This window comes from Hippoglossus hippoglossus, chromosome 7, assembly GCF_009819705.1.
Source record: "Hippoglossus hippoglossus isolate fHipHip1 chromosome 7, fHipHip1.pri, whole genome shotgun sequence".
NCBI lineage: Eukaryota > Metazoa > Chordata > Actinopteri > Pleuronectiformes > Pleuronectidae > Hippoglossus > Hippoglossus hippoglossus.
In genome coordinates, this window is record NC_047157.1 from 27282506 (window position 1) to 27309286 (window position 26781).

The 26781-nt window shown below is 39.9% G+C and overlaps 2 protein-coding genes across 2 annotated transcripts in view; both read left to right on the top strand.

Moving 5' to 3' along the window:
* Nucleotides 1-1958, top strand: part of LOC117764213 (PDZ domain-containing protein 4-like) — a 32936-nt gene extending 30978 nt beyond the window's left edge. The window contains 2 exon segments of the mRNA XM_034589813.1: nucleotides 211-323; nucleotides 1028-1958. Coding sequence (XP_034445704.1) covers nucleotides 211-323; nucleotides 1028-1232 — 318 coding nt within the window. The 3' untranslated portion in view covers nucleotides 1233-1958.
* Nucleotides 1959-5104: 3146 nt separating this feature from the next.
* Nucleotides 5105-26781, top strand: part of LOC117764214 (polymeric immunoglobulin receptor-like) — a 28606-nt gene continuing 6929 nt past the window's right edge. Inside the window, exons 1-6 of the mRNA XM_034589814.1 lie at nucleotides 5105-5397; nucleotides 7631-7942; nucleotides 8189-8503; nucleotides 14468-14569; nucleotides 25161-25472; nucleotides 25719-26036. Of these exons, the coding sequence (XP_034445705.1) occupies nucleotides 5358-5397; nucleotides 7631-7942; nucleotides 8189-8503; nucleotides 14468-14569; nucleotides 25161-25472; nucleotides 25719-26036 (1399 nt within the window). The 5' untranslated portion in view covers nucleotides 5105-5357. The remainder of the gene's footprint in view (nucleotides 5398-7630; nucleotides 7943-8188; nucleotides 8504-14467; nucleotides 14570-25160; nucleotides 25473-25718; nucleotides 26037-26781) is intronic.

A 26781-nucleotide genomic window follows, 5' to 3' on the forward strand; every position in this document is an offset into this window, starting at 1 on the left:
ACACAACCCCGGGAAATTAGTTCTTAGACCTGCAGCTTAAGTTCTTAGATCTAAAAGTTTTTATACAACTTCTAACTTCTGGTCAAGAATAAAATATAACATTTTTCCCAGTCTCAACAAGTTGCTCAGTGTTTAACTCACTTGTTTATTGCATTAAATGAGCTCTTCTGTCTTCTCCCGTCACACCTGATGTAACTGTTCTTGAAACAGGGCCGCTACTGGAGCAAAGAGGAGAGGAAGCAGCAGCTGCTCAGAGCCAGAGAGTACAGACGGAGACGAGAGTTCATGATGCAGAGCCGCCTGGACTATCTCAAAGGAGACAGGTACGATGACTCAGGGTCACGGCTCAATCCTGACGAATTTCTCCATGAAGTTTGGATTATTAACAGCGATCTATGTCTATAAACTAAGAATATACAGGGTGAACTATTTTAGATGGAACAGTTACTGTCATGAGGATCTCGAGAGGTTATTTCGACATGTATAAGAATTTAATTTGCTTTTAAATCCGTTTTATTTGGGGTTTGTCACACGTCTGTGTTCAGCAGCACATCATGACATTAAGATGAGATCAGTGACAACTCCTCCTGCTCATGATGATGATGATGATGATGATGATGATGATGATGATGATGATGTAGAGACGTTATTCAGTGAGAACATCCACAAAACCTCCTGGAGACAAACTCCTCGTGAATCCAAACCGATGATCCTCTGAAAACAGCTCAAATAGTCAAAGAAGAATTGTTTGTTTCAGGTTCCACACTGACACACATTCATCATCGCGATCACATTCACCTTAAAGCCCTGAAAAGTAAATCATGGTTGTTCAATTTTGTGTAGGAGAAAAAGTCTCCCAGATACAAGATTGATTTTTAAAGAAATGTAATTGTATATATTGTATTCATGTGTATTTAATTGTCAATTCAATTGTATATTTTCTCTTTACTACCCTTTGTTCTTTTCACTTGGAAAGCAAAGTCCTGAAAGACAATATATAGCCTATTTTTTATTATTTCATTTCCAGGGACCCGACATTAGAGCACTGCTCCTCCCGACAGGACTCCCCCAGCAACAACATCCTGTCACTGAGCCAGAAGAAGATCACCAAGAAGAGGAACCGGAGAATCCTCGACAACTGGATCACCATCCAGGAGCTGCTGGCTCACGGCTCCAGGTCGCCAGACGGAAAGAAAATATACAACCCTCTGCTTTCTGTGACCACGGTGTGATACGAGAACGGAGACGAGAACGGAGGGATGAAAGGGAAAATACAAACTTGGAACTAAAGAATCGAAGCTTCAGATTTGTTTGAGCTGGAAGTAACAATTTTGTGGAAATAGGAGAAATTCTGGAGGAAAAGAGGAAACTTTTATGGCTTCAAACTGTGAAGAGTGAGAAAGATACGAAGGAGTAAAGAAATGAGAGGATACAGGAAGAAGTGCTGCAAAAGAACTAGAATATCAGAAAATAGTTCTGAAAAACTGGTGATGACTCTGAAAAATCAAGTAACTTTATACATTTTCAGGTTTGAAAATGAATTGTTGAGGTAGAAAGAGAGAATATATGAAATAAATGGATCCTGATGTTTCATCTGAAGACGACAGGTTGTCTCTTCAAACTATGTAAAGATGTTTTTAAGGAGGTAAATGATCAGACAGAGGTTTGTTAAGACTTGTTAAAAAGGGGAGAGGGATCCATCACAGACACGTCCTGACACATGACCTCCCTTGGGAATTCCTCCTCAGAACAGATGTGACTTTAACCCGGTTCATGCACCGTCGCCCTCCAAGTAAATGGAAGTAAAGCTAACGCACCCACAACGAGGGTGGAGCAATTTCTCTTGTAAACACTTCACTGGGCATTATATTGTTTTTTTGAGTTGTTGCACAAAGAATTCAAGCGAGCACAGAAGCAGCGTGAGCACAAGGAGAAGAGCTGAAGCTGGAGCACAGAATCTGTCCAAGCACAGAAATATCCGAGTGCAAGCACAGAAATATCCGAGTGCAAGCGCACAGTCTGAGCACAAGCAGAGCTCGAAGCACAAGCAGGGGCTTTAAAGCTTTATAAAATCTGAACGTCAGATCACGAAGTCCAGCTCTCAAAGTGAATAGAGGGAAAATGAAATCCATCCAGACCTCCTGTAGTCTGAGCTCAGTTCCCGAACCCAAAGTGAGGAGTCACATGATCTGTGATATAATACAGAGTCTATGTGTCACACTTTGTTTTCATATAACGTTTCATTTGATTTTCTCCTCTTCAGACTTTGTACAGAAACGTATGTGATGACACATATTCAAATAATAGTAAAGTATTATTGATGCAGCTGGAGGCGGAGCTTCAGTTTCAACACCACAATGTGCATTGGTGGAAACATCCTCCTTCTATACCCGACTGTCAGATCTCATTGATCTGCGATGTTCCTCTCATGCCTTTAAATTTACAGGTGCATCATTTTCCCACAATGCCTTTTGAAGACTCCAGGGGACCGATATGATTGTTACTTGACTGTTTATTTTGTACCTTATTATTACATGTTACATTGCTGATATTATGTCCATTAAATTGTGAGGTCATGAGGTCGATCATCGCAGCAGGATGGTGGATGACGTGCTGGGCCTGTGTAACAGGAGATATTATAATGCATGAATTAAGTACTGAACTTTGTGGATTATTGGACATAACTCTTGATCTCAAGTCGTGTAGCGTACAAAGCCTTGTGCAGACATTTTTTTAGTAGTGAAAGGCGTGAAAGTGCTAAAACTTTAGAGTTAATTAAATGAAATATAACGAAATAACGAGTCAAATGTTCCTTGTTCTTTTGTTTTTCTCTTTCAGCCCGACCATCGGATAGAAAAGTTCAACATATTAATATTGTTTCCTACATTTGACTGCTATTTGTTTTCTTTGACACTGAGTAACTGAACCATGACGGTTCCCTCAGACTAGACGTGATCAAAAAATCAGCGGTGATGACGTAAAATATCCTGCTTAATGAACTCCAGTCCACCAGGTGGCAGTAATGCAGAAGATCAACACTGCAGAAAAAACATGGAGGAGATTCAAATCATGCTGCTGTAGATCAGAAGAGACATGAGCACTCGTAACAGGAAATACTTGACTTCAAGTTAGGACAATTATTTTTCGAGCTAATGCAGAGATTGACCTATTTAAATAAAATGCTTGATTGCTCGACCAATCAGGCCCCCCCGTCACAGTGGCACAACTAGGCCGTCCCATTTCGAAGGCTCCTTCAAATGTGTTCTTCCATTACAGAGTAAGAACAAGGGAACTATTCTCGGGCCTGACTTATCCCAGGATTCATTGCACTAAAGGCGTCAGAAGGTGACAACACATCCGATGCTCGAATATAATGCTTCAACTCCACTGAACAGCTAATCGTACACATGTGAAACAACCCAGCGCCATTAAAACGTTCTCGTCTCTCGGATCCAAACCCTCCAACACTGAGCTAATAAGAGGGAGAGAAGTTGAGTTGGAGGTTGAACACAGGGAGTGAGTGAAAGAAGGCAATGAGCCGGGGGGGGGGGGGGGGGGGGGGGGGGTTAGAGATCTGAAGGAAGGAAGGAAGAAGAGGAGGAGGAGGAGGAAGAGCAGGATGGAGGTAGAGAGATTTATATTCTTCTTCATGGCGCAGCACATTTAAAACAGCAGGTTGGAAGGGATGTATGATCATGTACAGATGAAAGAGGAGAGAATGAAGATTAAAAAAGTCAAACTGAAAAATAAGAAGCAATGAGGGATGATTAAAAAACAGCAGAGAAGAAGAGGATGGTCAGACCGAGATGGAAGAAAGAATGAATAAACTATAGATGGATAAACGTGAATGAAAGAACAGTGGATGGAAGCTGGAATAACATCAGAGCAGCTCCTAAATAATCTGTCTCCATGGTGACAGGACCAATCAATCACAGCTGACAGGCGGAGACGACTCTGCTGCTGCAACGATGGAGGAACCAGCCTGAGTCCAGAGAAAACAGGGTGGAGGCAGATATGATGACATATCTTTCAGTTTAATTACCACGCAAACAAACAGCTTGAAAAGAGGAGGGATTCGTTGCTGCTGGCATCCAAGTGAAATCATTTTTATTCTCCGAGTGTGAGTCTCACACAGACAAGCTGTTTGAGAGGTGGCACCACCTGCAGGATGTGCACGTCATAAAGGGCCAAAATCACAGACCACAAAATGTCTGTGGTCACAGAGTTACAGGAAGAGCATCCCAACGTTCAGGGTTCTTCTTTACCAACGAGCTGTGGAGACCTGGAACCTGCTGTTCACACAAAGCATGAGGTTGTGTGAATCCAGACCAGGAGCTTGTTACTGTGCTCAGTTTGTTTTCTGACCCTGAGAAACCAGCAGCCGATCCACTGGTTTAGTTTCCTGTGTTTGCACCAGTTAGTGTCAGTGACGTGCTGAGCTCCTGCAGACTCACTGAAGAGGAGCACATCTCCAGCTCATCACCAGTGAAGCACAGATCTTCTGCCCTCTGCTGGTTCTCTGCTGCAGCACCTCAGACCTGCTGCAGGGTTTCAGAGTTTCTGACTTTTGAGCAGCTCATTGGCCCAATTATGTTTTGATCCTAAATTAAAGTTAAATTAATTAGTTTTGTAGTTTATTCAATGAGTAACTAACTTGTCCTCTTTATCTGAACGTGTGGAAGTTGACCTGTAATAAACCATATTCACACAGTTCCTCTGACATCACACTCAGATGCTGCTCCGAACAGAATAAAGTTGTGATCCAGGTTAAACACAGAGAATCTGACAAACTTTTCATTTCACTGCCTCCAACAGATCTTAAACTGAAAAGACGACACCTGACCCTATAACTCCAAAATGCATCTACACTTCAATCAGATTCTAAACCTCACCAACTCAAAATGTACAATTTCCTAAAAACTCTGTGGGATCCTCCAACTAGTTAGATCCTCCTTATAGAAAGAAATCCTACTGAGACTTTACCTTTAAAACATGTGTCTTTGTCAAACAGCTCAGGATCCTTTAAAACTCCCTGACTCTAAGATGTGGAGACGTGGGACCAAGTTTCAAGGTTCAACAATATATTTGATAACTCATTGGCCATCACAGCTGTTTTCATATTGAAATATGAAGGCACATCGTGGACACATTTATTTAAGAGTGTAAATAAAATTCACTGGGTGTAATCAAGATGTGTCTCATCGAGGTGAAGGTAAACAGGAAGCAGATGAATGGTGATGGAGCTGATGCTGTGTGTGGTGTTGGGGGGGAGGGACTCTGTCAATTAGAGAAGTGACAAGTTTCTTATTTATCAGTGAAGAAAAAGCAGAATTAGATTCAACCATCAGAGCCTCGACATGAACGTCTGCTACACTTTGATCTGCTGCTTCTTCCTGTGTGAGTATCTTCATCATTTATCAAACTCACTCAGAGGAAAATCTCTTCTCTGGCTGATCGATGAGATTCAGCCCGATCCTTATTTAAGATCTCAAAATGTCTCCCTCCACTATAATCTGCATTTGTCTCAGTTAATTAAAATCAAAAAGATGTAGATTTACAATCCTGTGTCACCCTCACGTTGAATCGGGTCCTAGAAGTTTGTAGAAGGAAGCGAGGAGTCATAAGGACCTGACTGAGGAGCCCAATATCCAGATGATAGGGGAAACAACTATTACAGTTATTGACAGGAGGAAAGTACAGTTCCCCTAAGGCCACACAGGCCTGGCTGTATTCAGTGTGTGTACAGTGGGTGGATGGTCTGGTTCTGGAACTCTCTTGCAGTGACTGGCATGAATCCACGTTGTCCTTTCAGCGACCTCTACTGCTGTGTGTGTTGTTAGCAGGATGTGGTACGGTCCTGTCCAGCGTCTATGTCGCCAACTTCTCCTCCTAAGGTCTTTCACTCCCACCCAGTTACCGGGCTTCAGGTCACGGAGTGGTCCGGTCACCGGGGTAGGGAGTGCGTCTTTAACAACCCATCTGTGTACGTGCAGCCACATCTCCTCCACAGTGCACGCTCAACCGCTGTGGCTCTAAGTTGGAGTTCCTGCAGGTCAGCTGTGGGGGGTGGTTGGATGGGAACTGTAAGAGAATGTGTGAGGCAGGAAGTGGCTGGCGAGCAGCTGCTTTTACTTCTGCATCCGCTCCGTCCTCCGCTTGTGACACCGGGTCATTATTAGAAGTGTGAGCATCACATTTACATACTGAAACCTGTTTGGGGAGGAGGGAAGCATCAAGCATCTGGGACACTAGAGCACGATGTAAGGAATTATCTACTGTCAGTGTAGAGATTCACCGTTTTCCCTTCAGCCAACTTGCTTCACTGAGAGCAGTGAGCTCTGCTGCTTGTGCAGACAGAAGCAGGGAGTGGTGGTGTGATCAATGTGTCATGTGCTGTTACCACAGAGAAACACACTTGATTCGCTCCTGTGTCTGAATTGTGAGACGCTGATCCACAAACAGTTCAGTGTCTGGATTCTGCAGTGGTGTTTCCTGTAAGTCTGGTCTGGGGAAACACACTTCAGTTATTGTTACCACACAGTTGTGTTGTTCACCATCTCCTTCTGTTGGAAGAAGAGTAGCTGGGTTTAGAACATTACATCTTTTCACAGTGATGTTAGACATTTCCAACAGAGCAGCATGATGACGAAGCCAGCGTGCAGCAGACAGATGAGATGTCTTTGTTCCAACTAACTCATAGACACAGCATGTGGGACCAGCAGGGTGGGGGGGGGAGTATCCTACTAAACCCCTGGATGCCTTCTCAGCCTTCTCTGCAGCTGCTACAGCTCTGAGACAAGTAGGCAGGCCTGCAGCCACAGGATCAAGTTTAGCTGAGATAAAAGCCACAGGTCTCTGTTTGCTGCCATGTTCTGGGAGTAGCACTGATGTCATGTAGCCCCCCCCCCCCCCCCCCCCCCCCCCCTTCTCGTCAACTGCCTGTGTGAAAGGTCATCAGGGTTCAGTCCTAAGGTCGGGGTCGATTGTAAGGTCAGTTTCAAGTCAGTGAAAGCTTTCTCTGCAGGTAGATCACAGATTACAGATAACGCTTCTTCTTCTTCTTCTTCTTCTTCTTCTTCTTCTTCTTCTTCTTCTTCTACAGTTTCAATGTAACAACAGGATAACGAGACAGGACTAATGCTAGAAACACAACATAGAACTAAAATAGTAACAATTACAAAAATGATAACAAAGTAAATAAATAAAATAATAATTATGATCATAATGACTAAGAAAATAAAAATAATATAATAAAAATTGTAAAAATAATTAAATGCATTAATACTAATACATAAATACATAATTCCATTTTGTCCCAATGACTGTGTTCAGTAACCGCTCTACAGATATCCACCATATTTACATCCACTCTAGTCTGTCAGTGTGTTGAGCTCTGACGTCCCACAAATTATCAGTTTCAATGAAATTAACTTTCACGTTTACAGTTTAAATGAAATCTTTACTAACAGAGAAACTCTGCAGAGAGAATAAAAGAGGATGGAGAAAAGAAAGATGTGAACGAAAACAGGAACCTTCAGTCTCTGTGTTTAACCACAGACTCTGTGCAGATGTTCACTTATTACCACACTAATGATAATAAACTACTGACTGTTCTTGTGTGACTGTTCAGATGTCGACAGCGCAGAGATCTACACCTACTCAGCTAATGAAGGAGAAGACATCACCGTCAAATATTCCTTCAGTTCATATGGAAGCAGGAAGTTCTGTCGGGGAGCATGTGAAGCAGGAGATATTCTCATTGATACAGACAGAAATGAAGCGAGGAACGGCCGATACAGCATCAAATATGAACGAGGTGTCACTACAGGAGATCTGACAGTGACCATCACACAGCTCAGCAAGTCTGACTCTGGAACGTACCGGTGTGGCCTCGGCAGTTTGTCTTCTTTGTATCAGGAGTTTCAGATCATCGTCACTGATGGTGAGTTTCAACTAAAATACATAAAACTGTGTCGTCCTTCTTTGTGAAGCAGGGACGTTGAAATTACCTGGAGGCCCCGAGGTGAGTCTCTTTTCTTGCTTCTTGTCACGTGCTGCAGCATTTGGGACAAACTGCAGAGACGGGGGACGACTGATAACTGAATATGGGCTGCAGTACCTGTTTGAAACACTTGCTGTCAGTCTTACGTGTTGATCCTTTAAGTACAGATGTTTGTCTTCTCAACAGCTCAGCTGGAAGGAAGCTCTGAAGTAAAACAGCTCTATAAAAGAAGTGGAGGAGACGTCACTGTTGAATGTGTCTTCACTAACACTGGAGGACGTAAATACTTCTGCAGAGAAGAATGTGGAGAGAGGATGAACGTTCTCGTCACAACAAGAGGTGACGAAGAACGAAGCGGCAGATACAGCATCAAGTATTTAACAGGATCTGAAGGAAGAGGATTTCTGTTTGTGACCATCACACAGCTCATCAGGTCCGACTCAGGACGCTACACATGTTCTGTGGGATCAGACAGAGACTTTGAAGTCATTGTCACAGATGGTGAGTTTCCACTGGAGCGAACGTTAAAGCTTCCTAAAGTTAAAGCTTCCTAACGTTAAAGCTTCCTCACGTTAAAGCTTTCTAACGTTAAAGCTTCCTAACGTTAAAGCTTCCTAAAGTTAAAGCTTCCTAAAGTTAAAGCTTCCTAAAGTGAAAGCTTCCTAACGTTAAAGCTTCCTAAAGTTAAAGTTTTCTAACGTTAAAGCTTCCTAACGTTAAAGCTTCCTAACGTTAAAGCTTCCTAAAGTTAAAGCTTCCTAACGTTAAAGCTTCCTAACGTTAAAGCTTCCTAACGTTAAAGCTTCCTAAAGTTAAAGCTTCCTAACGTTAAAGCTTCCTAACGTTAAAGCTTCCTAACGTTAAAGCTTTGTAACGTTAAAGCTTCCTAACGTTAAAGCTTCCTAAAGTTAAAGCTTCCTAACGTTAAAGCTTCCTAAAGTTAAAGCTTCCTAACGTTAAAGCTTTCTAACGTTAAAGCTTCCTAAAGTTAAAGCTTCCTAAAGTTAAAGCTTCCTAAAGTTAAAGCTTCCTAACGTTAAAGCTTCCTAACGTTAAAGCTTTCTAAAGTTAAAGCTTTCTAACGTTAAAGCTTCCTAAAGTTAAAGCTTTCTAAAGTTAAAGCTTCCTAAAGTTAAAGCTTCCTAACGTTAAAGCTTCCAAAAGTTAAAGCTTTCTAACGTTAAAGCTTCCTAACGTTAACGATTTCTAACATTAAAGCTTCCTAACGTTAAAGCTTCCTAAAGTTAAAGCTTCCTAACGTTAACGATTTCTAACATTAAAGCTTTCTAACGTTAAAGCTTCCTAAAGTTAAAGCTTCCTAACGTTAAAGCTTCCTAAAGTTAAAGCTTCCTAAAGTTAAAGCTTCCTAACGTTAAAGCTTCCTAACGTTAACGATTTCTAACATTAAAGCTTCCTAACATTAAAGCTTCCTAAAGTTAAAGCTTCCTAACGTTAAAGCTTCCTAAAGTTAAAGCTTCCTAAAGTTAAAGCTTTCTAACGTTAAAGCTTCCTAACGTTAACGATTTCTAACATTAAAGCTTCCTAACGTTAAAGCTTCCTAAAGTTAAAGCTTCCTAACGTTAACGATTTCTAACATTAAAGCTTTCTAACGTTAAAGCTTCCTAAAGTTAAAGCTTCCTAACGTTAAAGCTTCCTAAAGTTAAAGCTTCCTAAAGTTAAAGCTTCCTAACGTTAAAGCTTCCTAACGTTAACGATTTCTAACATTAAAGCTTCCTAACATTAAAGCTTCCTAAAGTTAAAGCTTCCTAACGTTAAAGCTTCCTAAAGTTAAAGCTTTCTAACGTTAAAGCTTCGGAACGTTAAAGCTTCCTAACGTTAAAGCTTCCTAAAGTTAAAGCTTCCTAACGTTAAAGCTTTCTAACGTTAAAGCTTCCTAACGTTAAAGCTTCCGAACGTTAAAGCTTTCTAACGTTAAAGCTTCCTAACGTTAAAGCTTCCTAAAGTTAAAGCTTCCTAACGTTAAAGCTTCCTAACGTTAACGATTTCTAACATTAAAGCTTCCTAACATTAAAGCTTCCTAAAGTTAAAGCTTCCTAACGTTAAAGCTTCCTAAAGTTAAAGCTTCCTAACGTTAAAGCTTCCTAAAGTTAAAGCTTCCTAAAGTTAAAGCTTTCTAACGTTAAAGCTTCGGAACGTTAAAGCTTCCTAACGTTAAAGCTTCCTAAAGTTAAAGCTTTCTAACGTTAAAGCTTCCTAAAGTTAAAGCTTCCTAAAGTTAAAGCTTCCTAAAGTTAAAGCTTCCTAACGTTAAAGCTTCCTATAGTCAAAGCTTCCGAACGTTAAAGCTTCCTAACGTTAAAGCTTCCTAACGTTAAAGCTTTCTAACGTTAAAGCTTTCTAACGTTAAAGCTTTCTAACGTTAAAGCTTCCTAAAGTTAAAGCTTCCTAAAGTTAAAGCTTCCTAAAGTTAAAGCTTCCTAAAGTTAAAGCTTTCTAACGTTAAAGCTTCCTATAGTCAAAGCTTCCGAACGTTAAAGCTTCCTAACGTTAAAGCTTCCTAACGTTAAAGCTTTCTAACGTTAAAGCTTTCTAACGTTAAAGCTTTCTAACGTTAACGATTTCTAACGTTAAAGCTTCCTATAGTCAAAGCTTCCGAACGTTAAAGCTTCCGAACGTTAAAGCTTCCTAAAGTCAAAGCTTCCTAAAGTTAAAGCTTCCTAAAGTTAAAGCTTCCTAAAGTTAAAGCTTTCTAACGTTAAAGCTTCCGAACGTTAAAGCTTCCTAAAGTTAAAGCTTCCTAAAGTTAAAGCTTCCTAAAGTTAAAGCTTCCTAACGTTAAAGCTTCCTAACGTTAAAGCTTCCTAACGTTAAAGCTTTCTAACGTTAAAGCTTTCTAACGTTAAAGCTTTCTAACGTTAACGATTTCTAACATTAAAACTTCCTAACATTAAAGCTTCCTAAAGTTAAAGCTTCCTAAAGTTAAAGCTTCCTAAAGTTAACGATTTCTAACATTAAAGCTTCCTAAAGTTAAAGCTTCCTAAAGTTAAAGCTTCCTAACGTTAAAGCTTCCTAACGTTAACGATTTCTAACATTAAAGCTTTCTAACGTTAAAGCTTCCTAAAGTTAAAGCTTCCTAACGTTAAAGCTTCCTAAAGTTAAAGCTTCCTAACGTTAAAGCTTCCTAACGTTAAAGCTTCCTAACGTTAAAGCTTCCTAACGTTAAAGCTTTCTAACGTTAAAGCTTCCTAACGTTAACGATTTCTAACATTAAAGCTTCCTAAAGTTAAAGCTTCCTAAAGTTAAAGCTTCCTAAAGTTAAAGCTTTCTAAAGTTAAAGCTTCCTAAAGTTAAAGCTTCCTAACGTTAAAGCTTCGGAACGTTAAAGCTTCCTAAAGTTAAAGCTTTCTAAAGTTAAAGCTTCCTAAAGTTAAAGCTTCCTAACGTTAAAGCTTCCTAACGTTAAAGCTTCCTAAAGTTAAAGCTTCCTAAAGTTAAAGCTTCCTAACGTTAAAGCTTCCGAACGTTAAAGCTTTCTAACGTTAAAGCTTCCGAACGTTAAAGCTTCCTAAAGTCAAAGCTTCCTAACGTTAAAGCTTTCTAACGTTAAAGCTTTCTAACGTTAAAGCTTCCGAACGTTAAAGCTTCCTAAAGTCAAAGCTTCCTAAAGTTAAAGCTTTCTAAAGTTAAAGCTTCCGAACGTTAAAGCTTCCTAACGTTAAAGCTTCCGAACGTTAAAGCTTCCTAAAGTCAAAGCTTCCTAACGTTAAAGCTTTCTAACGTTAAAGCTTCCGAACGTTAAAGCTTCCTAAAGTCAAAGCTTCCTAACGTTAAAGCTTTCTAACGTTAAAGCTTCCTAACGTTAAAGCTTCCGAACGTTAAAGCTTCCTAAAGTCAAAGCTTCCTAACGTTAAAGCTTTCTAACGTTAAAGCTTCCTAACGTTAAAGCTTCCGAACGTTAAAGCTTCCTAACGTTAAAGCTTTCTAACGTTAAAGCTTCCTAACGTTAAAGCTTCCGAACGTTAAAGCTTCCTAAAGTCAAAGCTTCCTAACGTTAAAGCTTCCTAACGTTAAAGCTTCCGAACGTTAAAGCTTCCTAAAGTCAAAGCTTCCTAACGTTAAAGCTTCCTAAAGTCAAAGCTTCCGAACGTTAAAGCTTCCTAAAGTCAAAGCTTCCGAACGTTAAAGCTTTCTAACGTTAAAGCTTCCTAACGTTAAAGCTTTCTAACGTTAAAGCTTCCTAACGTTAAAGCTTCCTAACGTTAAAGCTTCCTAACGTTAAAGCTTCCTAACGTTAAAGCTTCCTAAAGTTAAAGCTTCCTAACGTTAAAGCTTCCTAACGTTAAAGCTTCCTAACGTTAAAGCTTCCTAACGTTAAAGCTTTCTAAAGTTAAAGCTTCCTAACGTTAAAGCTTCCTAAAGTTAAAGCTTTCTAAAGTTAAAGCTTCCTAACGTTAAAGCTTTCTAACGTTAAAGCTTTCTAACGTTAAAGCTTCCTAACGTTAAAGCTTTCTAACGTTAAAGCTTCCTAACGTTAAAGCTTTCTAACGTTAAAGCTTCCTAAAGTTAAAGCTTCCTAACGTTAAAGCTTTCTAACGTTAAAGCTTCCTAAAGTTAAAGCTTCCTAACGTTAAAGCTTCCTAACGTTAAAGCTTCCTAACGTTAAAGCTTCCTAACGTTAAAGCTTTCTAACGTTAAAGCTTCCTAACGTTAACGATTTCTAACATTAAAGCTTCCTAACATTAAAGCTTCCTAAAGTTAAAGCTTCCTAAAGTTAAAGCTTTCTAACGTTAAAGCTTCGGAACGTTAAAGCTTCCTAAAGTTAAAGCTTTCTAAAGTTAAAGCTTCCTAAAGTTAAAGCTTCCTAACGTTAAAGCTTCGGAACGTTAAAGCTTCCTAAAGTTAAAGCTTTCTAAAGTTAAAGCTTCCTAAAGTTAAAGCTTCCTAACGTTAAAGCTTCCTAAAGTTAAAGCTTCCTAACGTTAAAGCTTCCGAACGTTAAAGCTTTCTAACGTTAAAGCTTCCGAACGTTAAAGCTTCCTAAAGTCAAAGCTTCCTAACGTTAAAGCTTTCTAACGTTAAAGCTTCCTAACGTTAAAGCTTCCGAACGTTAAAGCTTCCTAAAGTCAAAGCTTCCTAACGTTAAAGCTTTCTAACGTTAAAGCTTCCTAACGTTAAAGCTTCCGAACGTTAAAGCTTCCTAACGTTAAAGCTTCCTAACGTTAAAGCTTCCTAAAGTCAAAGCTTCCTAACGTTAAAGCTTCCTAACGTTAAAGCTTCCGAACGTTAAAGCTTCCGAACGTTAAAGCTTTCTAACGTTAAAGCTTCCTAACGTTAAAGCTTCCGAACGTTAAAGCTTCCTAAAGTCAAAGCTTCCTAACGTTAAAGCTTCCTAACGTTAAAGCTTCCGAACGTTAAAGCTTCCTAAAGTCAAAGCTTCCTAACGTTAAAGCTTCCTAAAGTCAAAGCTTCCGAACGTTAAAGCTTCCTAAAGTCAAAGCTTCCGAACGTTAAAGCTTTCTAACGTTAAAGCTTCCTAACATTAAAGCTTTCTAACGTTAAAGCTTCCGAACGTTAAAGCTTCCTAACGTTAAAGCTTCCTAACGTTAAAGCTTCCTAACGTTAAAGCTTCCTAAAGTTAAAGCTTCCTAACGTTAAAGCTTCCTAACGTTAAAGCTTCCTAACGTTAAAGCTTCCTAACGTTAAAGCTTTCTAAAGTTAAAGCTTCCTAACGTTAAAGCTTCCTAAAGTTAAAGCTTTCTAAAGTTAAAGCTTCCTAACGTTAAAGCTTTCTAACGTTAAAGCTTCCTAACGTTAAAGCTTTCTAACGTTAAAGCTTCCTAACGTTAAAGCTTTCTAACGTTAAAGCTTCCTAAAGTTAAAGCTTCCTAACGTTAAAGCTTTCTAACGTTAAAGCTTCCTAACGTTAAAGCTTTCTAACGTTAAAGCTTTCTAACGTTAAAGCTTTCTAACGTTAAAGCTTTCTAACGTTAAAGCTTCCTAACGTTAAAGCTTTCTAACGTTAAAGCTTCCTAACGTTAAAGCTTCCTAACGTTAAAGCTTTCTAACGTTAAAGCTTCCTAACGTTAAAGCTTTCTAACGTTAAAGCTTCCTAACGTTAAAGCTCTCTAACGTTAAAGCTCTAACACTCTAACACATGGTTGTGTTGTTTTTCGTCTGTCTGTTAGAACAATTACACAAAATCTACTGGACAGATTTCCAGTAAACCTGGTGGAAGGATGTTGGGTCAGGGAAGATTTACGTTTAAATTTAATTTAATTTAACTTTGGGGCAGATCCAAGATATTTACTTTATCTTTCTTTAACATTGTGAAATAGGACGTTTTTCATTTTTATTGATTTTTCTGATAATAATTCATGGATTTGGTCCAGATCCAAATATGATAGAAACCTTTTCCAGTTTGTAAACAAGTGACTTGTAGTTTCTCTGAGGATCATCTGTCGTCTGTCGTCAGGATTTCTGTGAATCTGTGTATTTTCCCCTCAGACTCCACAACAACATCACCCAGTTCCAGCTCCAGTTCCACACGTTCATCAGCTTCACCTGAAACCACCAACCAGTCTTTGGTCCAGACACCTGAGACGACAGGTAAACACATGTAACTACATCCTCTCAGTGCCTATTGAAGCTGAAACACAGATTTAAATATGTGTCCTGTATCAATGCTCAGGAGGTGATAAAGACGTGATTCTGACTGTGGGACTGACGCTGGTCGTCATGGTCGTCCTGTTATCAGGGGCCGCACTGATGTTCTGCAGAAAGAGGAGTAACAGACCCAGAGGTGAGGCAAGAGGAAATACACACACACACAAGTACACACATGTCGATCACACACACAACAACTGGATCTTCAGTTTTCAGTGAATATGAAAATCATCGTGACCAAAACCCAGATTCTGATTCAGCAGCAAACACGAAACACAAGTTCAAAAGTTTACGTGCAGAAATAAGGAGAAGAAGGAAAAGTTACTAAGCTTCAAAACACCGAGGAAAACGCTCGTCAAAGTCCAACACACGTTCAGGTCAGACACAAGGAAATACTAGAACAAATACTAGAACAAATACTAGGCCAAATACTAGAACACATACTAGAACAAATACTAGAACACATACTAGAACACATACTAGAACAAATACTAGAACACATACTAGAACACATACTAGCACAAATACTAGAACAAATACTAGCACACATACTAGCACAAATACTAGAACAAATACTAGAACACATACTAGGACACATACTAGGACAAATACTAGGACAAATACTAGAACACATACTAGAACAAATACTAGAACACATACTAGGACACATACTAGGACAAATACTAGAACACATACTAGAACAAATACTAGAACACATACTAGAACACATACTAGAACAAATACTAGGACAAATACTAGAACAAACTGAGGAAAACGCTCGTCAAAGTCCAACACACGTTCAGGTCAGACACAAGGAAATACTAGAACAAATACTAGAACAAATACTAGGCCAAATACTAGAACACATACTAGAACAAATACTAGAACACATACTAGAACACATACTAGCACACATACTAGAACAAATACTAGAACACATACTAGAACACATACTAGCACAAATACTAGAACAAATACTAGCACACATACTAGAACAAATACTAGAACAAATACTAGAACACATAATAGGACACATACTAGGACAAATACTAGGACAAATACTAGAACACATACTAGAACAAATACTAGAACAAATACTAGAACACATACTAGGACACATACTAGAACACATACTAGGACAAATACTAGGACAAATACTAGAACACATACTAGAACAAATACTAGAACACATACTAGAACACATACTAGAACAAATACTAGGACAAATACTAGAACAAATACTAGGACACATACTAGGACACATACTAGAACACATACTAGAACACATACTAGCACACATACCAGAACAAATACTAGAACACATACTAGAACACATACTAGCACAAATACTAGAACAAATACTAGCACACATACTAGAACAAATACTAGAACAAATACTAGAACACATAATAGGACACATACTAGGACAAATACTAGGACAAATACTAGAACACATACTAGAACAAATACTAGAACAAATACTAGAACACATACTAGGACACATACTAGAACACATACTAGGACAAATACTAGGACAAATACTAGAACACATACTAGAACAAATACTAGAACACATACTAGAACACATACTAGAACAAATACTAGGACAAATACTAGAACAAATACTAGGACACATACTAGGACACATACTAGAACACATACTAGAACACATACTAGGACAAATACTAGAAGATACAGAAATAGACAGACAGCTGGTGAAGTGGTCGAATGCAGGATGTTTGGAAACAGGTGACTAAACATTAACAGGAAGTAGAAACAGAAATAAGACAGGAAATGAGGTCAAGTATGTTCCATAGTGTCAATGTGAGATGTGACAACTGGATTAAGTGAATATTAATGAATCTGATTCTTTCTGACTTAATGAGGGGAAACTCCGGCTCTAAGCTTTGGAACTTTACTTCCCTAACATCACTCCATCCTTTAATTTATCTTTTAATAATAAGAAATAAGCCACATCAGCTATTATCAGTCCCCATTTGTAACCAACCGGTGGATGTCCAGATCCGGAGGGAAAGGAAACACAGAAGGTTTTGATTCCACTCAAAGAACCTGTGTTGTCACCTTTTGCTGCTGAAGCTCCAGATGTGAACTCAGGCACCAGTTTGATTTACTCTTGTGTTTTTCAGAAGCTCCGGTGGAGACGGATCCTGCTTCTGTCCCTGAGGTGAGTTTCAGTCGTTATTACACAAACGTCCCGGAGGTGACGAAACTTTGTCGACCAACATCCAGAAAAGATTTGAAAAGAAGAGGAAGTCATTAAAAGTTAAAAGAAGAGAGATCTTAAAGAAACAGATTCAGATTCCTCCAAAGAGGAGCAGATTATAATATGTTTATATTTAAATGGTTTTGTTTGGTTGATTAATGAAACTGAATTCGCTCCTGGTCTCCTGCAGCCCGGCCCCGTGTACGAGGATCTCAGAGACGAGGGCCGACCTCCTGCTGCTGTGGAAATCTCTCCAGATTACTCTAACGTCACGTACAGCACAACACAACCAGTCAGAGCCGGTGACGACGACAACTTTGTCACTGCTGCTGCTTCTCAGCACAAAGTAAGGAAAAGCATTACGACATTAAAATCTCAACCAAAGTTATCCCTCTATGCAGATGACTTGCTAGTATATACATCTAACCCTATAACTGCAGTTCCCTCAATTGTCAACACTCTAAATCAGTTTGGGAAAATATCTGGCTACAAAATTAATCTCCAGAAGAGTGAAATGTTCCCTCTCAATCAGGCGGCCTCTCAAATTTCCCCATCACATTTCCCATTCAAAGTAGTTAAGAAGGGATTTAAGTACCTTGGAGTAGAAATCACGCCCACTTTTCCACTGCTATTTATAAAGAACTTTGGAGTGCTCTTGGAAAAGTGTAAACAGGATATGGTGAGATGGTCCAGCCTGCCACTCTCCTTAGTCGGCCGAGTTAACCTAATTAAAATGATTGTGCTACCAAAATTTCTTTACCTCTTCCAAAACATTCCCACCTTGATAAGGAAACATTTTTTTAAAACTTTGGACCGATGCATAGCATCCTTCATCCTTCATGGTAAATCACACAGGATTAAAAGGCAATCGCTTGAAAGACCCAAGGGGCTTGCTGGCTTGGCTCTGCCCAATTTTATGTATTATTATTATTGGGCCTGTAATATCCAGAAAATATTGTTCTGGATGGAGGACTATCAACCTGACAGCAGTGAGGCCTGGATACATCTCTGTCTTATGCGCTCCGTCCCCTCCGACCCCACATACCCGATTTTTCTCCAACCCAATTGTCCTTAACTCAGTTGGAATCTGGTCACAGTTTAAAAGACATTTCAACCTGTCTACAATGTCAATTCACTCCCCAATTGTCAATAATTACAATTTCCCGCCCTCTACCTTGGACTCAGCTTTTAAAATCTGGATGGCAAAAGGCATTACTTCCACACTTAGCCTCTTTTTTCAGGGCAAATTTGGATCATTCGCACAACTCTCTGAGAAGTTTGACCTGCCAAAATCACGTTTTTTTAGATATCTCCAAGTAAGACATTTTGTGCAGAAAAACATTGCCTCATTTCCAAATTTACCATCAGATAACGCAACTGACAATCTTCTCACTTTGTCTCCGCACCGTAAAGGCTTCATTTCAGTCCTTTACAAGCAAATCTGCAACATCTCCCCCCAGTCACTGCAAGAAACTAGAACACTCTGGGAAGAAGACCTAGGGGAAGTAATGAGAGAGGATCAATGGGAGGCTGCGCTAAACTTAGTACACACATCATCCCCATGCGCTAGACATAGCTTAATTCAACTTAAAATCCTCTTGAGAGTTCACTGGACCAGGGCTAAACTTGCCAAGATTTTCCCTGATGTTGACCCCTCTTGTCCCCGCTGTAAAAGTCAACCAGCTGATCACATACATATGTTCTGGTCCTGCCCTTTCCTCAGAACATTTTGGGCAGACATCTTTCATGCTTACTCTAAAATGTTTGGTGTGGTCATCCCTCCAAACCCATTATGTGCCATTTTTGGCTTTACTGATGAAGCTCGTCCTCTTAAGGGCAGGGCCCATGTTGTCATAGCTTTCACCTCTCTGCTTGCCAGACGTCTGATACTACTCTTATGGAAGGAACAAACACCACCCACATTCAGCAGATGGATTAGAGACACCATGTCTTTCTTGAAACTGGAGAAAATCAGATATACTCTGAAAGGTTCCATGCAGAGCTTTGAGAGAACCTGGACTCCTTTCTTGTCGTACTATGAGAGCATCCCCAGACCACCCCCCCCCCTCTCTCTCCCCTTTTTTTTTTATTTTTTTTTTAATTTTTTTATTTATTTTTTCTTTGTCTGGCAGCATTGTTGTATGTAATTGTATTGTAATAATTCAATATTCCTGTATATATGTGTATATATATATATATATATATATACATTCTAGATTCTGTCTTAATGTATGTACTTCTGCTGCATGGGGTAGGCTGGCTGGGGGTGGGTGGGTCTTATTGTGGGTAGGGGTATAACCATTAGATTTGTGATGTGTAATTGTATAATTGTATTGATTGAGGAAACGTAGACCGTGAATAAGAACGGACAGAGACTACGTACAAAACCTGTGTTCTCTCGATTGACCAGCAGGGGGCGACTCCACTGGCCGTAAATAGAATGGAAGTCAATAGAAGTTTATGAGCCTACGTCAGTGAACATTTTACTGAGAAGTCTTCTTCAAACAGCTGATGTTCATTTAGTCAATTCTGATCATTTAGAGTCAAACAGACCATAAAGCACCGGATGTGTTGGGGGTGGATACCACAGAGTGATTGACAGCTAGTACCATCCAATGGGTGCAGGTGGCAGGTGTAGGTGGGCGTGTCCTCGAGCTCTCAGTCAGGCTCCGCCCCCTGCTCCTCCTAATATGGTTACTTCTGGTTTCAAAAACCAAGATGGACGTCACAGTGGGTTGATAGTTGGTTTTTAAGTGTAATAACACAATAGCAAAGTAAAGTCACACAAATACACTTTGTCTGTTTTCTGTTTCCAGGCTGACGACAGCTCAGGTTGACTCACCTACGCTCAGGTGAACAGGGCCACTGGCTCTGCCAACAGCGCCCCCCCCCCCCCCCCCTCTGGTGACGATGATGTCGTCTATTCCGTCCTTCAGAAGATGATCTGTTCACTGCAGCGTCTCCTCTCTCATTGGTCGACAGGAAGCTGCTGACAATAATCTGAAGCACATGAAGTCTTATTTTAGCTTAATATTATTTAAGTTGACAATGTTTTATTATCACAGAAAATTAAACCGGTTGAAGACAAATAATTCATGTTTACGTTTATTGTCGTGTTGGTTATTTTTGAGAGCATCGGGATTAACATAAAATATTTGGTTCAAATCTTGTTTCTCTACTTTATTCAATTTACACAAATTTAAAATACAAAAAGTGTATTGAGTGTGTGTGTGTGTGTGTGTGTGTGTGTGTGTGTGTGTGTGTGTGTGTGTGTGTGTGTGTGTGTGTGTTCTCTAGTTTCCTCCCACAGTCCAACACATGTAGCTTGATGGACTGAAGGTGTGATTGTAAGTGTGGATTATTGTTTTTCTCTGAAAAGAGAAATAGAAAATCACCAGAACCGTCTGCATGGGTACATAAAATAAAAAAAACATTTATTAATAGAGAGATATTACTTTAGAATGTATAAAATATAACATGACTTAAATCGTTTTTGAAACAATATGTAGTATGTGTAGTAAGTGCCAGGTTATTGAAATGTGGTAACTGTACCAGTAGGTGGCAGTGTGTAACAGAGGCTTTGAAGTGATAAATACTTTAGTTTCTCACACTCTAAAAACTAATACCTTGTCTCAACAAAGAAAATTAACGCAACAGTTTGCGTTGATCTTTTTTGAGTCACGGTAACTTATCAAGAAATTACCTTCAAACAACAACCAATATTGAGTCCGGTCAATTAGCTTTTCCTCTGCAATGAAAGGTATTTTAATTTCTACTTACTTAAGAAGTGTTACAATAAACACAAACGTTGAAGTTGAATACTGTTTCAAATTAAATTGTTTCAACTGCTTTTTCCACATTATTGATTTTTTAAGTCTCTTTTTCTTAATTTTAATAATTATGAACACACATTTTTAAGTAGACAACCATTTAAACATTGTATTTGCTCCAATTAGATTGTCTTCAGTAGTTTTTAGCTTTTTAACAGTATTTGTTCTTGTAGCTTTGAAGAAATCAATTAATTCACACCAAAATTGTTTTGCAATTAACTTTTTTTTATTTTCAACTGCAGTTATGTACTGAACTCTGAACATATTTAAATGTAAAAGTCAACTCAACATATCAAAGTAGTGTTTTGAGATTTGGCACTTTGACACTGGTTTCAGTCCATCGAGATCAAGGAACAGTTCCTGAGACACAAAGAATATAGATTAAGTTCCTTTGGTTCCCTCAACCACGACGCTGGCTGTCTTGTGCTGAGATCCAGGGGTTAACTGCTGATCATCCATGATGGCAAATTTCCTCACATGCCTACCAAGGCTTGCCTCAAAGTCTTCGGTGTACTGGAAAGCAAATGAAAAGATACGTTAGCATGTTCAAGATAATGAACTGGATGATTACTGCAAACTTTTTACACTGTCACTCTTAGTGAATTCAGTTGATCAATAGAGACATTATTTATTCTATTAACCTTTTACAAACACGGTGTTGGCATTTCTTCTCCTGTCTTTTGGCTCCTGGTGTTTCTTCTCCCACACATTTATCCTTTTCACTGATACATTTTGAGGTTTCGAGATATTCTGTGGGTAAATTGCGATAGGTCCGGGAGCACGGTTTACCATGTGTCTTCTCTAGTCCATTGCAAACCGGAATTCCCCACCCAGGCATGTTTAGTGGACTTAAAATCCTAAACTAAGTTGGAGAAAAATTAAGTTGTCCGGCCAATTTTATGAAGTTACTACAACTTAAATATCATTTCAAATCAATTAATGCAGAAATTTGATCTGGAATTACAAACAATATTAAGTTGATATAATTATCAACAATATTAATTCATCATAACTCAACAAAATAATGTTTGCAACTTAGAGAGTTTATTTAAATCAATAAATTATAATTTTTGTTTTGCAGCCATGCATTTAATTTAGTGGTGCTAACAGGTCCCATGAATCACTTTGTAGAGTGCTGGAACCTGCTGTTCACACAAAGCATGAGGTTGTGTGAATCCAGACCAGGAGCTTGTTACTGTGCTCAGTTTGTTTTCTGACCCTGAGAAACCAGCAGCCGATCCACTGGTTTAGTTTCCTGTGTTTGCACCAGTTAGTGTCAGTGACGTGCTGAGCTCCTGCAGACTCACTGAAGAGCAGCACATCTCCAGCTCATCACCAGTGAAGCACAGATCTTCTGCCCTCTGCTGGTTCTCTGCTGCAGCACCTCAGACCTGCTGCAGGGTTTCAGAGTTTCTGACTTTTGAGCAGCTCATTGGCCCAATTATGTTTTGATCCTAAATTAAAGTTAAATTAATTAGTTTTATAGTTTATTCAATGAGTAACTAACTTGTCCTCTTTATCTGAACGTGTGGAAGTTGACCTGTAATAAACCATATTCACACAGTTCCTCTGACATCACACTCAGATGCTGCTCCGAACAGAATAAAGTTGTGATCCAGGTTAAACACAGAGAATCTGACAAACTTTTCATTTCACTGCCTCCAACAGATCTTAAACTGAAAAGACGACACCTGACCCTATAACTCCAAAATGCATCGACAGTTCAATCAGATTCTAAACCTCACCAACTCAAAATGTACATTTTCCTAAAAACTCTGTGGGATCCTCCAACTAGTTAGATCCTCCTTATAGAAAGAAATCCTACTGAGACTTTACCTTTAAAACATGTGTCTTTGTCAAACAGCTCAGGATCCTTTAAAACTCCCTGACTCTAAGATGTGGAGACGTGGGACCAAGTTTCAAGGTTCAACAATATATTTGATAACTCATTGGCCATCACAGCTGTTTTCATATTGAAATATGAAGGCACATCGTGGACACATTTATTTAAGAGTGTAAATAAAATTCACTGGGTGTAATCAAGATGTGTCTCATCGAGGTGAAGGTAAACAGGAAGCAGATGAATGGTGATGGAGCTGATGCTGTGTGTGGTGTTGGGGGGGAGGGACTCTGTCAATTAGAGAAGTGACAAGTTTCTTATTTATCAGTGAAGAAAAAGCAGAATTAGATTCAACCATCAGAGCCTCGACATGAACGTCTGCTACACTTTGATCTGCTGCTTCTTCCTGTGTGAGTATCTTCATCATTTATCAAACTCACTCAGAGGAAAATCTCTTCTCTGGCTGATCGATGAGATTCAGCCCGATCCTTATTTAAGATCTCAAAATGTCTCCCTCCACTATAATCTGCATTTGTCTCAGTTAATTAAAATCAAAAAGATGTAGATTTACAATCCTGTGTCACCCTCACGTTGAATCGGGTCCTAGAAGTTTGTAGAAGGAAGCGAGGAGTCATAAGGACCTGACTGAGGAGCCCAATATCCAGATGATAGGGGAAACAACTATTACAGTTATTGACAGGAGGAAAGTACAGTTCCCCTAAGGCCACACAGGCCTGGCTGTATTCAGTGTGTGTACAGTGGGTGGATGGTCTGGTTCTGGAACTCTCTTGCAGTGACTGGCATGAATCCACGTTGTCCTTTCAGCGACCTCTACTGCTGTGTGTGTTGTTAGCAGGATGTGGTACGGTCCTGTCCAGCGTCTATGTCGCCAACTTCTCCTCCTAAGGTCTTTCACTCCCACCCAGTTACCGGGCTTCAGGTCACGGAGTGGTCCGGTCACCGGGGTAGGGAGTGCGTCTTTAACAACCCATCTGTGTACGTGCAGCCACATCTCCTCCACAGTGCACGCTCAACCGCTGTGGCTCTAAGTTGGAGTTCCTGCAGGTCAGCTGTGGGGGGTGGTTGGATGGGAACTGTAAGAGAATGTGTGAGGCAGGAAGTGGCTGGCGAGCAGCTGCTTTTACTTCTGCATCCGCTCCGTCCTCCGCTTGTGACACCGGGTCATTATTAGAAGTGTGAGCATCACATTTACATACTGAAACCTGTTTGGGGAGGAGGGAAGCATCAAGCATCTGGGACACTAGAGCACGATGTAAGGAATTATCTACTGTCAGTGTAGAGATTCACCGTTTTCCCTTCAGCCAACTTGCTTCACTGAGAGCAGTGAGCTCTGCTGCTTGTGCAGACAGAAGCAGGGAGTGGGGGTGTGATCAATGTGTCATGTGCTGTTACCACAGAGAAACACACTTGATTCGCTCCTGTGTCTGAATTGCGAGACGCTGATCCACAAACAGTTCAGTGTCTGGATTCTGCAGTGGTGTTTCCTGTAAGTCTGGTCTGGGGAAACACACTTCAGTTATTGTTACTACACAGTTGTGTTGTTCACCATCTCCTTCTGTTGGAAGAAGAGTAGCTGGGTTTAGAACATTACATCTTTTCACTGTGATGTTAGACATTTCCAACAGAGCAGCATGATGACGAAGCCAGCGTGCAGCAGACAGATGAGATGTCTTTGTTCCAACTAACTCATAGACACAGCATGTGGGACCAGCAGGGTGGGGGGGGAGTATCCTACTAAACCCCTGGATGCCTTCTCAGCCTTCTCTGCAGCTGCTACAGCTCTGAGACAAGTAGGCAGGCCTGCAGCCACAGGATCAAGTTTAGCTGAGATAAAAGCCACAGGTCTCTGTTTGCTGCCATGTTCTGGGAGTAGCACTGATGTCATGTAGCCCCCCCCCCCCCCCCCCCCCCCCACCCCCCTTCTCGTCAACTGCCTGTGTGAAAGGTCATCAGGGTTCAGTCCTAAGGTCGGGGTCGATTGTAAGGTCAGTTTCAAGTCAGTGAAAGCTTTCTCTGCAGGTAGATCACAGATTACAGATAACGCTTCTTCTTCTTCTTCTTCTTCTTCTTCTTCTTCTTCTTCTTCTACAGTTTCAATGTAACAACAGGATAACGAGACAGGACTAATGCTAGAAACACAACATAGAACTAAAATAGTAACAATTACAAAAATGATAACAAAGTAAATAAATAAAATAATAATTATGATCATAATGACTAAGAAAATAAAAATAATATAATAAAAATTGTAAAAATAATTAAATGCATTAATACTAATACATAAATACATAATTCCATTTTGTCCCAATGACTGTGTTCAGTAACCGCTCTACAGATATCCACCATATTTACATCCACTCTAGTCTGTCAGTGTGTTGAGCTCTGACGTCCCACAAATTATCAGTTTCAATGAAATTAACTTTCACGTTTACAGTTTAAATGAAATCTTTACTAACAGAGAAACTCTGCAGAGAGAATAAAAGAGGATGGAGAAAAGAAAGATGTGAACGAAAACAGGAACCTTCAGTCTCTGTGTTTAACCACAGACTCTGTGCAGATGTTCACTTATTACCACACTAATGATAATAAACTACTGACTGTTCTTGTGTGACTGTTCAGATGTCGACAGCGCAGAGATCTACACCTACTCAGCTAATGAAGGAGAAGACATCACCGTCAAACATTCCTTCAGTTCATATGGAAGCAGGAAGTTCTGTCGGGGAGCATGTGAAGCAGGAGATATTCTCATTGATACAGACAGAAATGAAGCGAGGAACGGCCGATACAGCATCAAATATGAACGAGGTGTCACTACAGGAGATCTGACAGTGACCATCACACAGCTCAGCAAGTCTGACTCTGGAACGTACCGGTGTGGCCTCGGCAGATTGTCTTCTTTGTATCAGGAGTTTCAGATCATCGTCACTGATGGTGAGTTTCAACTAAAATACATAAAACTGTGTCGTCCTTCTTTGTGAAGCAGGGACGTTGAAATTACCTGGAGGCCCCGAGGTGAGTCTCTTTTCTTGCTTCTTGTCACGTGCTGCAGCATTTGGGACAAACTGCAGAGACGGGGGACGACTGATAACTGAATATGGGCTGCAGTACCTGTTTGAAACACTTGCTGTCAGTCTTACGTGTTGATCCTTTAAGTACAGATGTTTGTCTTCTCAACAGCTCAGCTGGAAGGAAGCTCTGAAGTAAAACAGCTCTATAAAAGAAGTGGAGGAGACGTCACTGTTGAATGTGTCTTCACTAACACTGGAGGACGTAAATACTTCTGCAGAGAAGAATGTGGAGAGAGGATGAACGTTCTCGTCACAACAAGAGGTGACGAAGAACGAAGCGGCAGATACAGCATCTTGTATTTAACAGGATCTGGAAGAGGATTTCTGTTTGTGACCATCACACAGCTCATCAGGTCCGACTCAGGACGCTACAGATGTTCTGTGAGTGAAGAATCACACAGAGACTTTGAAGTCATTGTCACAGATGGTGAGTTTCCACTGGAGCGAACTTCACAGCTTCCTAAAGTTAAAGCTTTCTAAAGTTAAAGCTTCCTAACGTCACAGCTTCCTAAAGTTAAAGCTTCCTAAAGTTAAAGCTTCCTAACGTCAAATCTTCCTAACGTCACAGGTTCCTAAAGTTAAAGCTTCCTAACGTTAAAGCTTCCTAAAGTTAAAGCTTTCTAACGTTAAAGCTTCTTAACGTTAAAGCTTCCTAACGTCAAATCTTCTTAACGTTAAAGCTTCCTAAAGTTAAAGCTTTCTAACGTTAAAGCTTCCTAACGTTAAAGCTTTCTAAAGTTAAAGCTTCCTAAAGTTAAAGCTTCCTAAAGTTAAAGCTTTCTAACGTTAAAGCTTCCTAAAGTTAAAGCTTCCTAAAGTTAAAGCTTCCTAAAGTTAAAGCTTTCTAACGTTAAAGCTTCCTAAAGTTAAAGCTTCCTAAAGTTAAAGCTTTCTAACGTTAAAGCTTCCTAAAGTTAAAGCTTCCTAACGTTAAAGCTTCCTAAAGTTAAAGCTTCCTAACGTTAAAGCTTCCTAACGTTAAAGCTTCCTAAAGTTAAAGCTTTCTAACGTTAAAGCTTCCTAAAGTTAAAGCTTCCTAACGTTAAAGCTTCCTAAAGTTAAAGCTTCCTAAAGTTAAAGCTTTCTAACGTTAAAGCTTCCTAAAGTTAAAGCTTCCTAAAGTTAAAGCTTTCTAACGTTAAAGCTTCCTAAAGTTAAAGCTTCCTAACGTT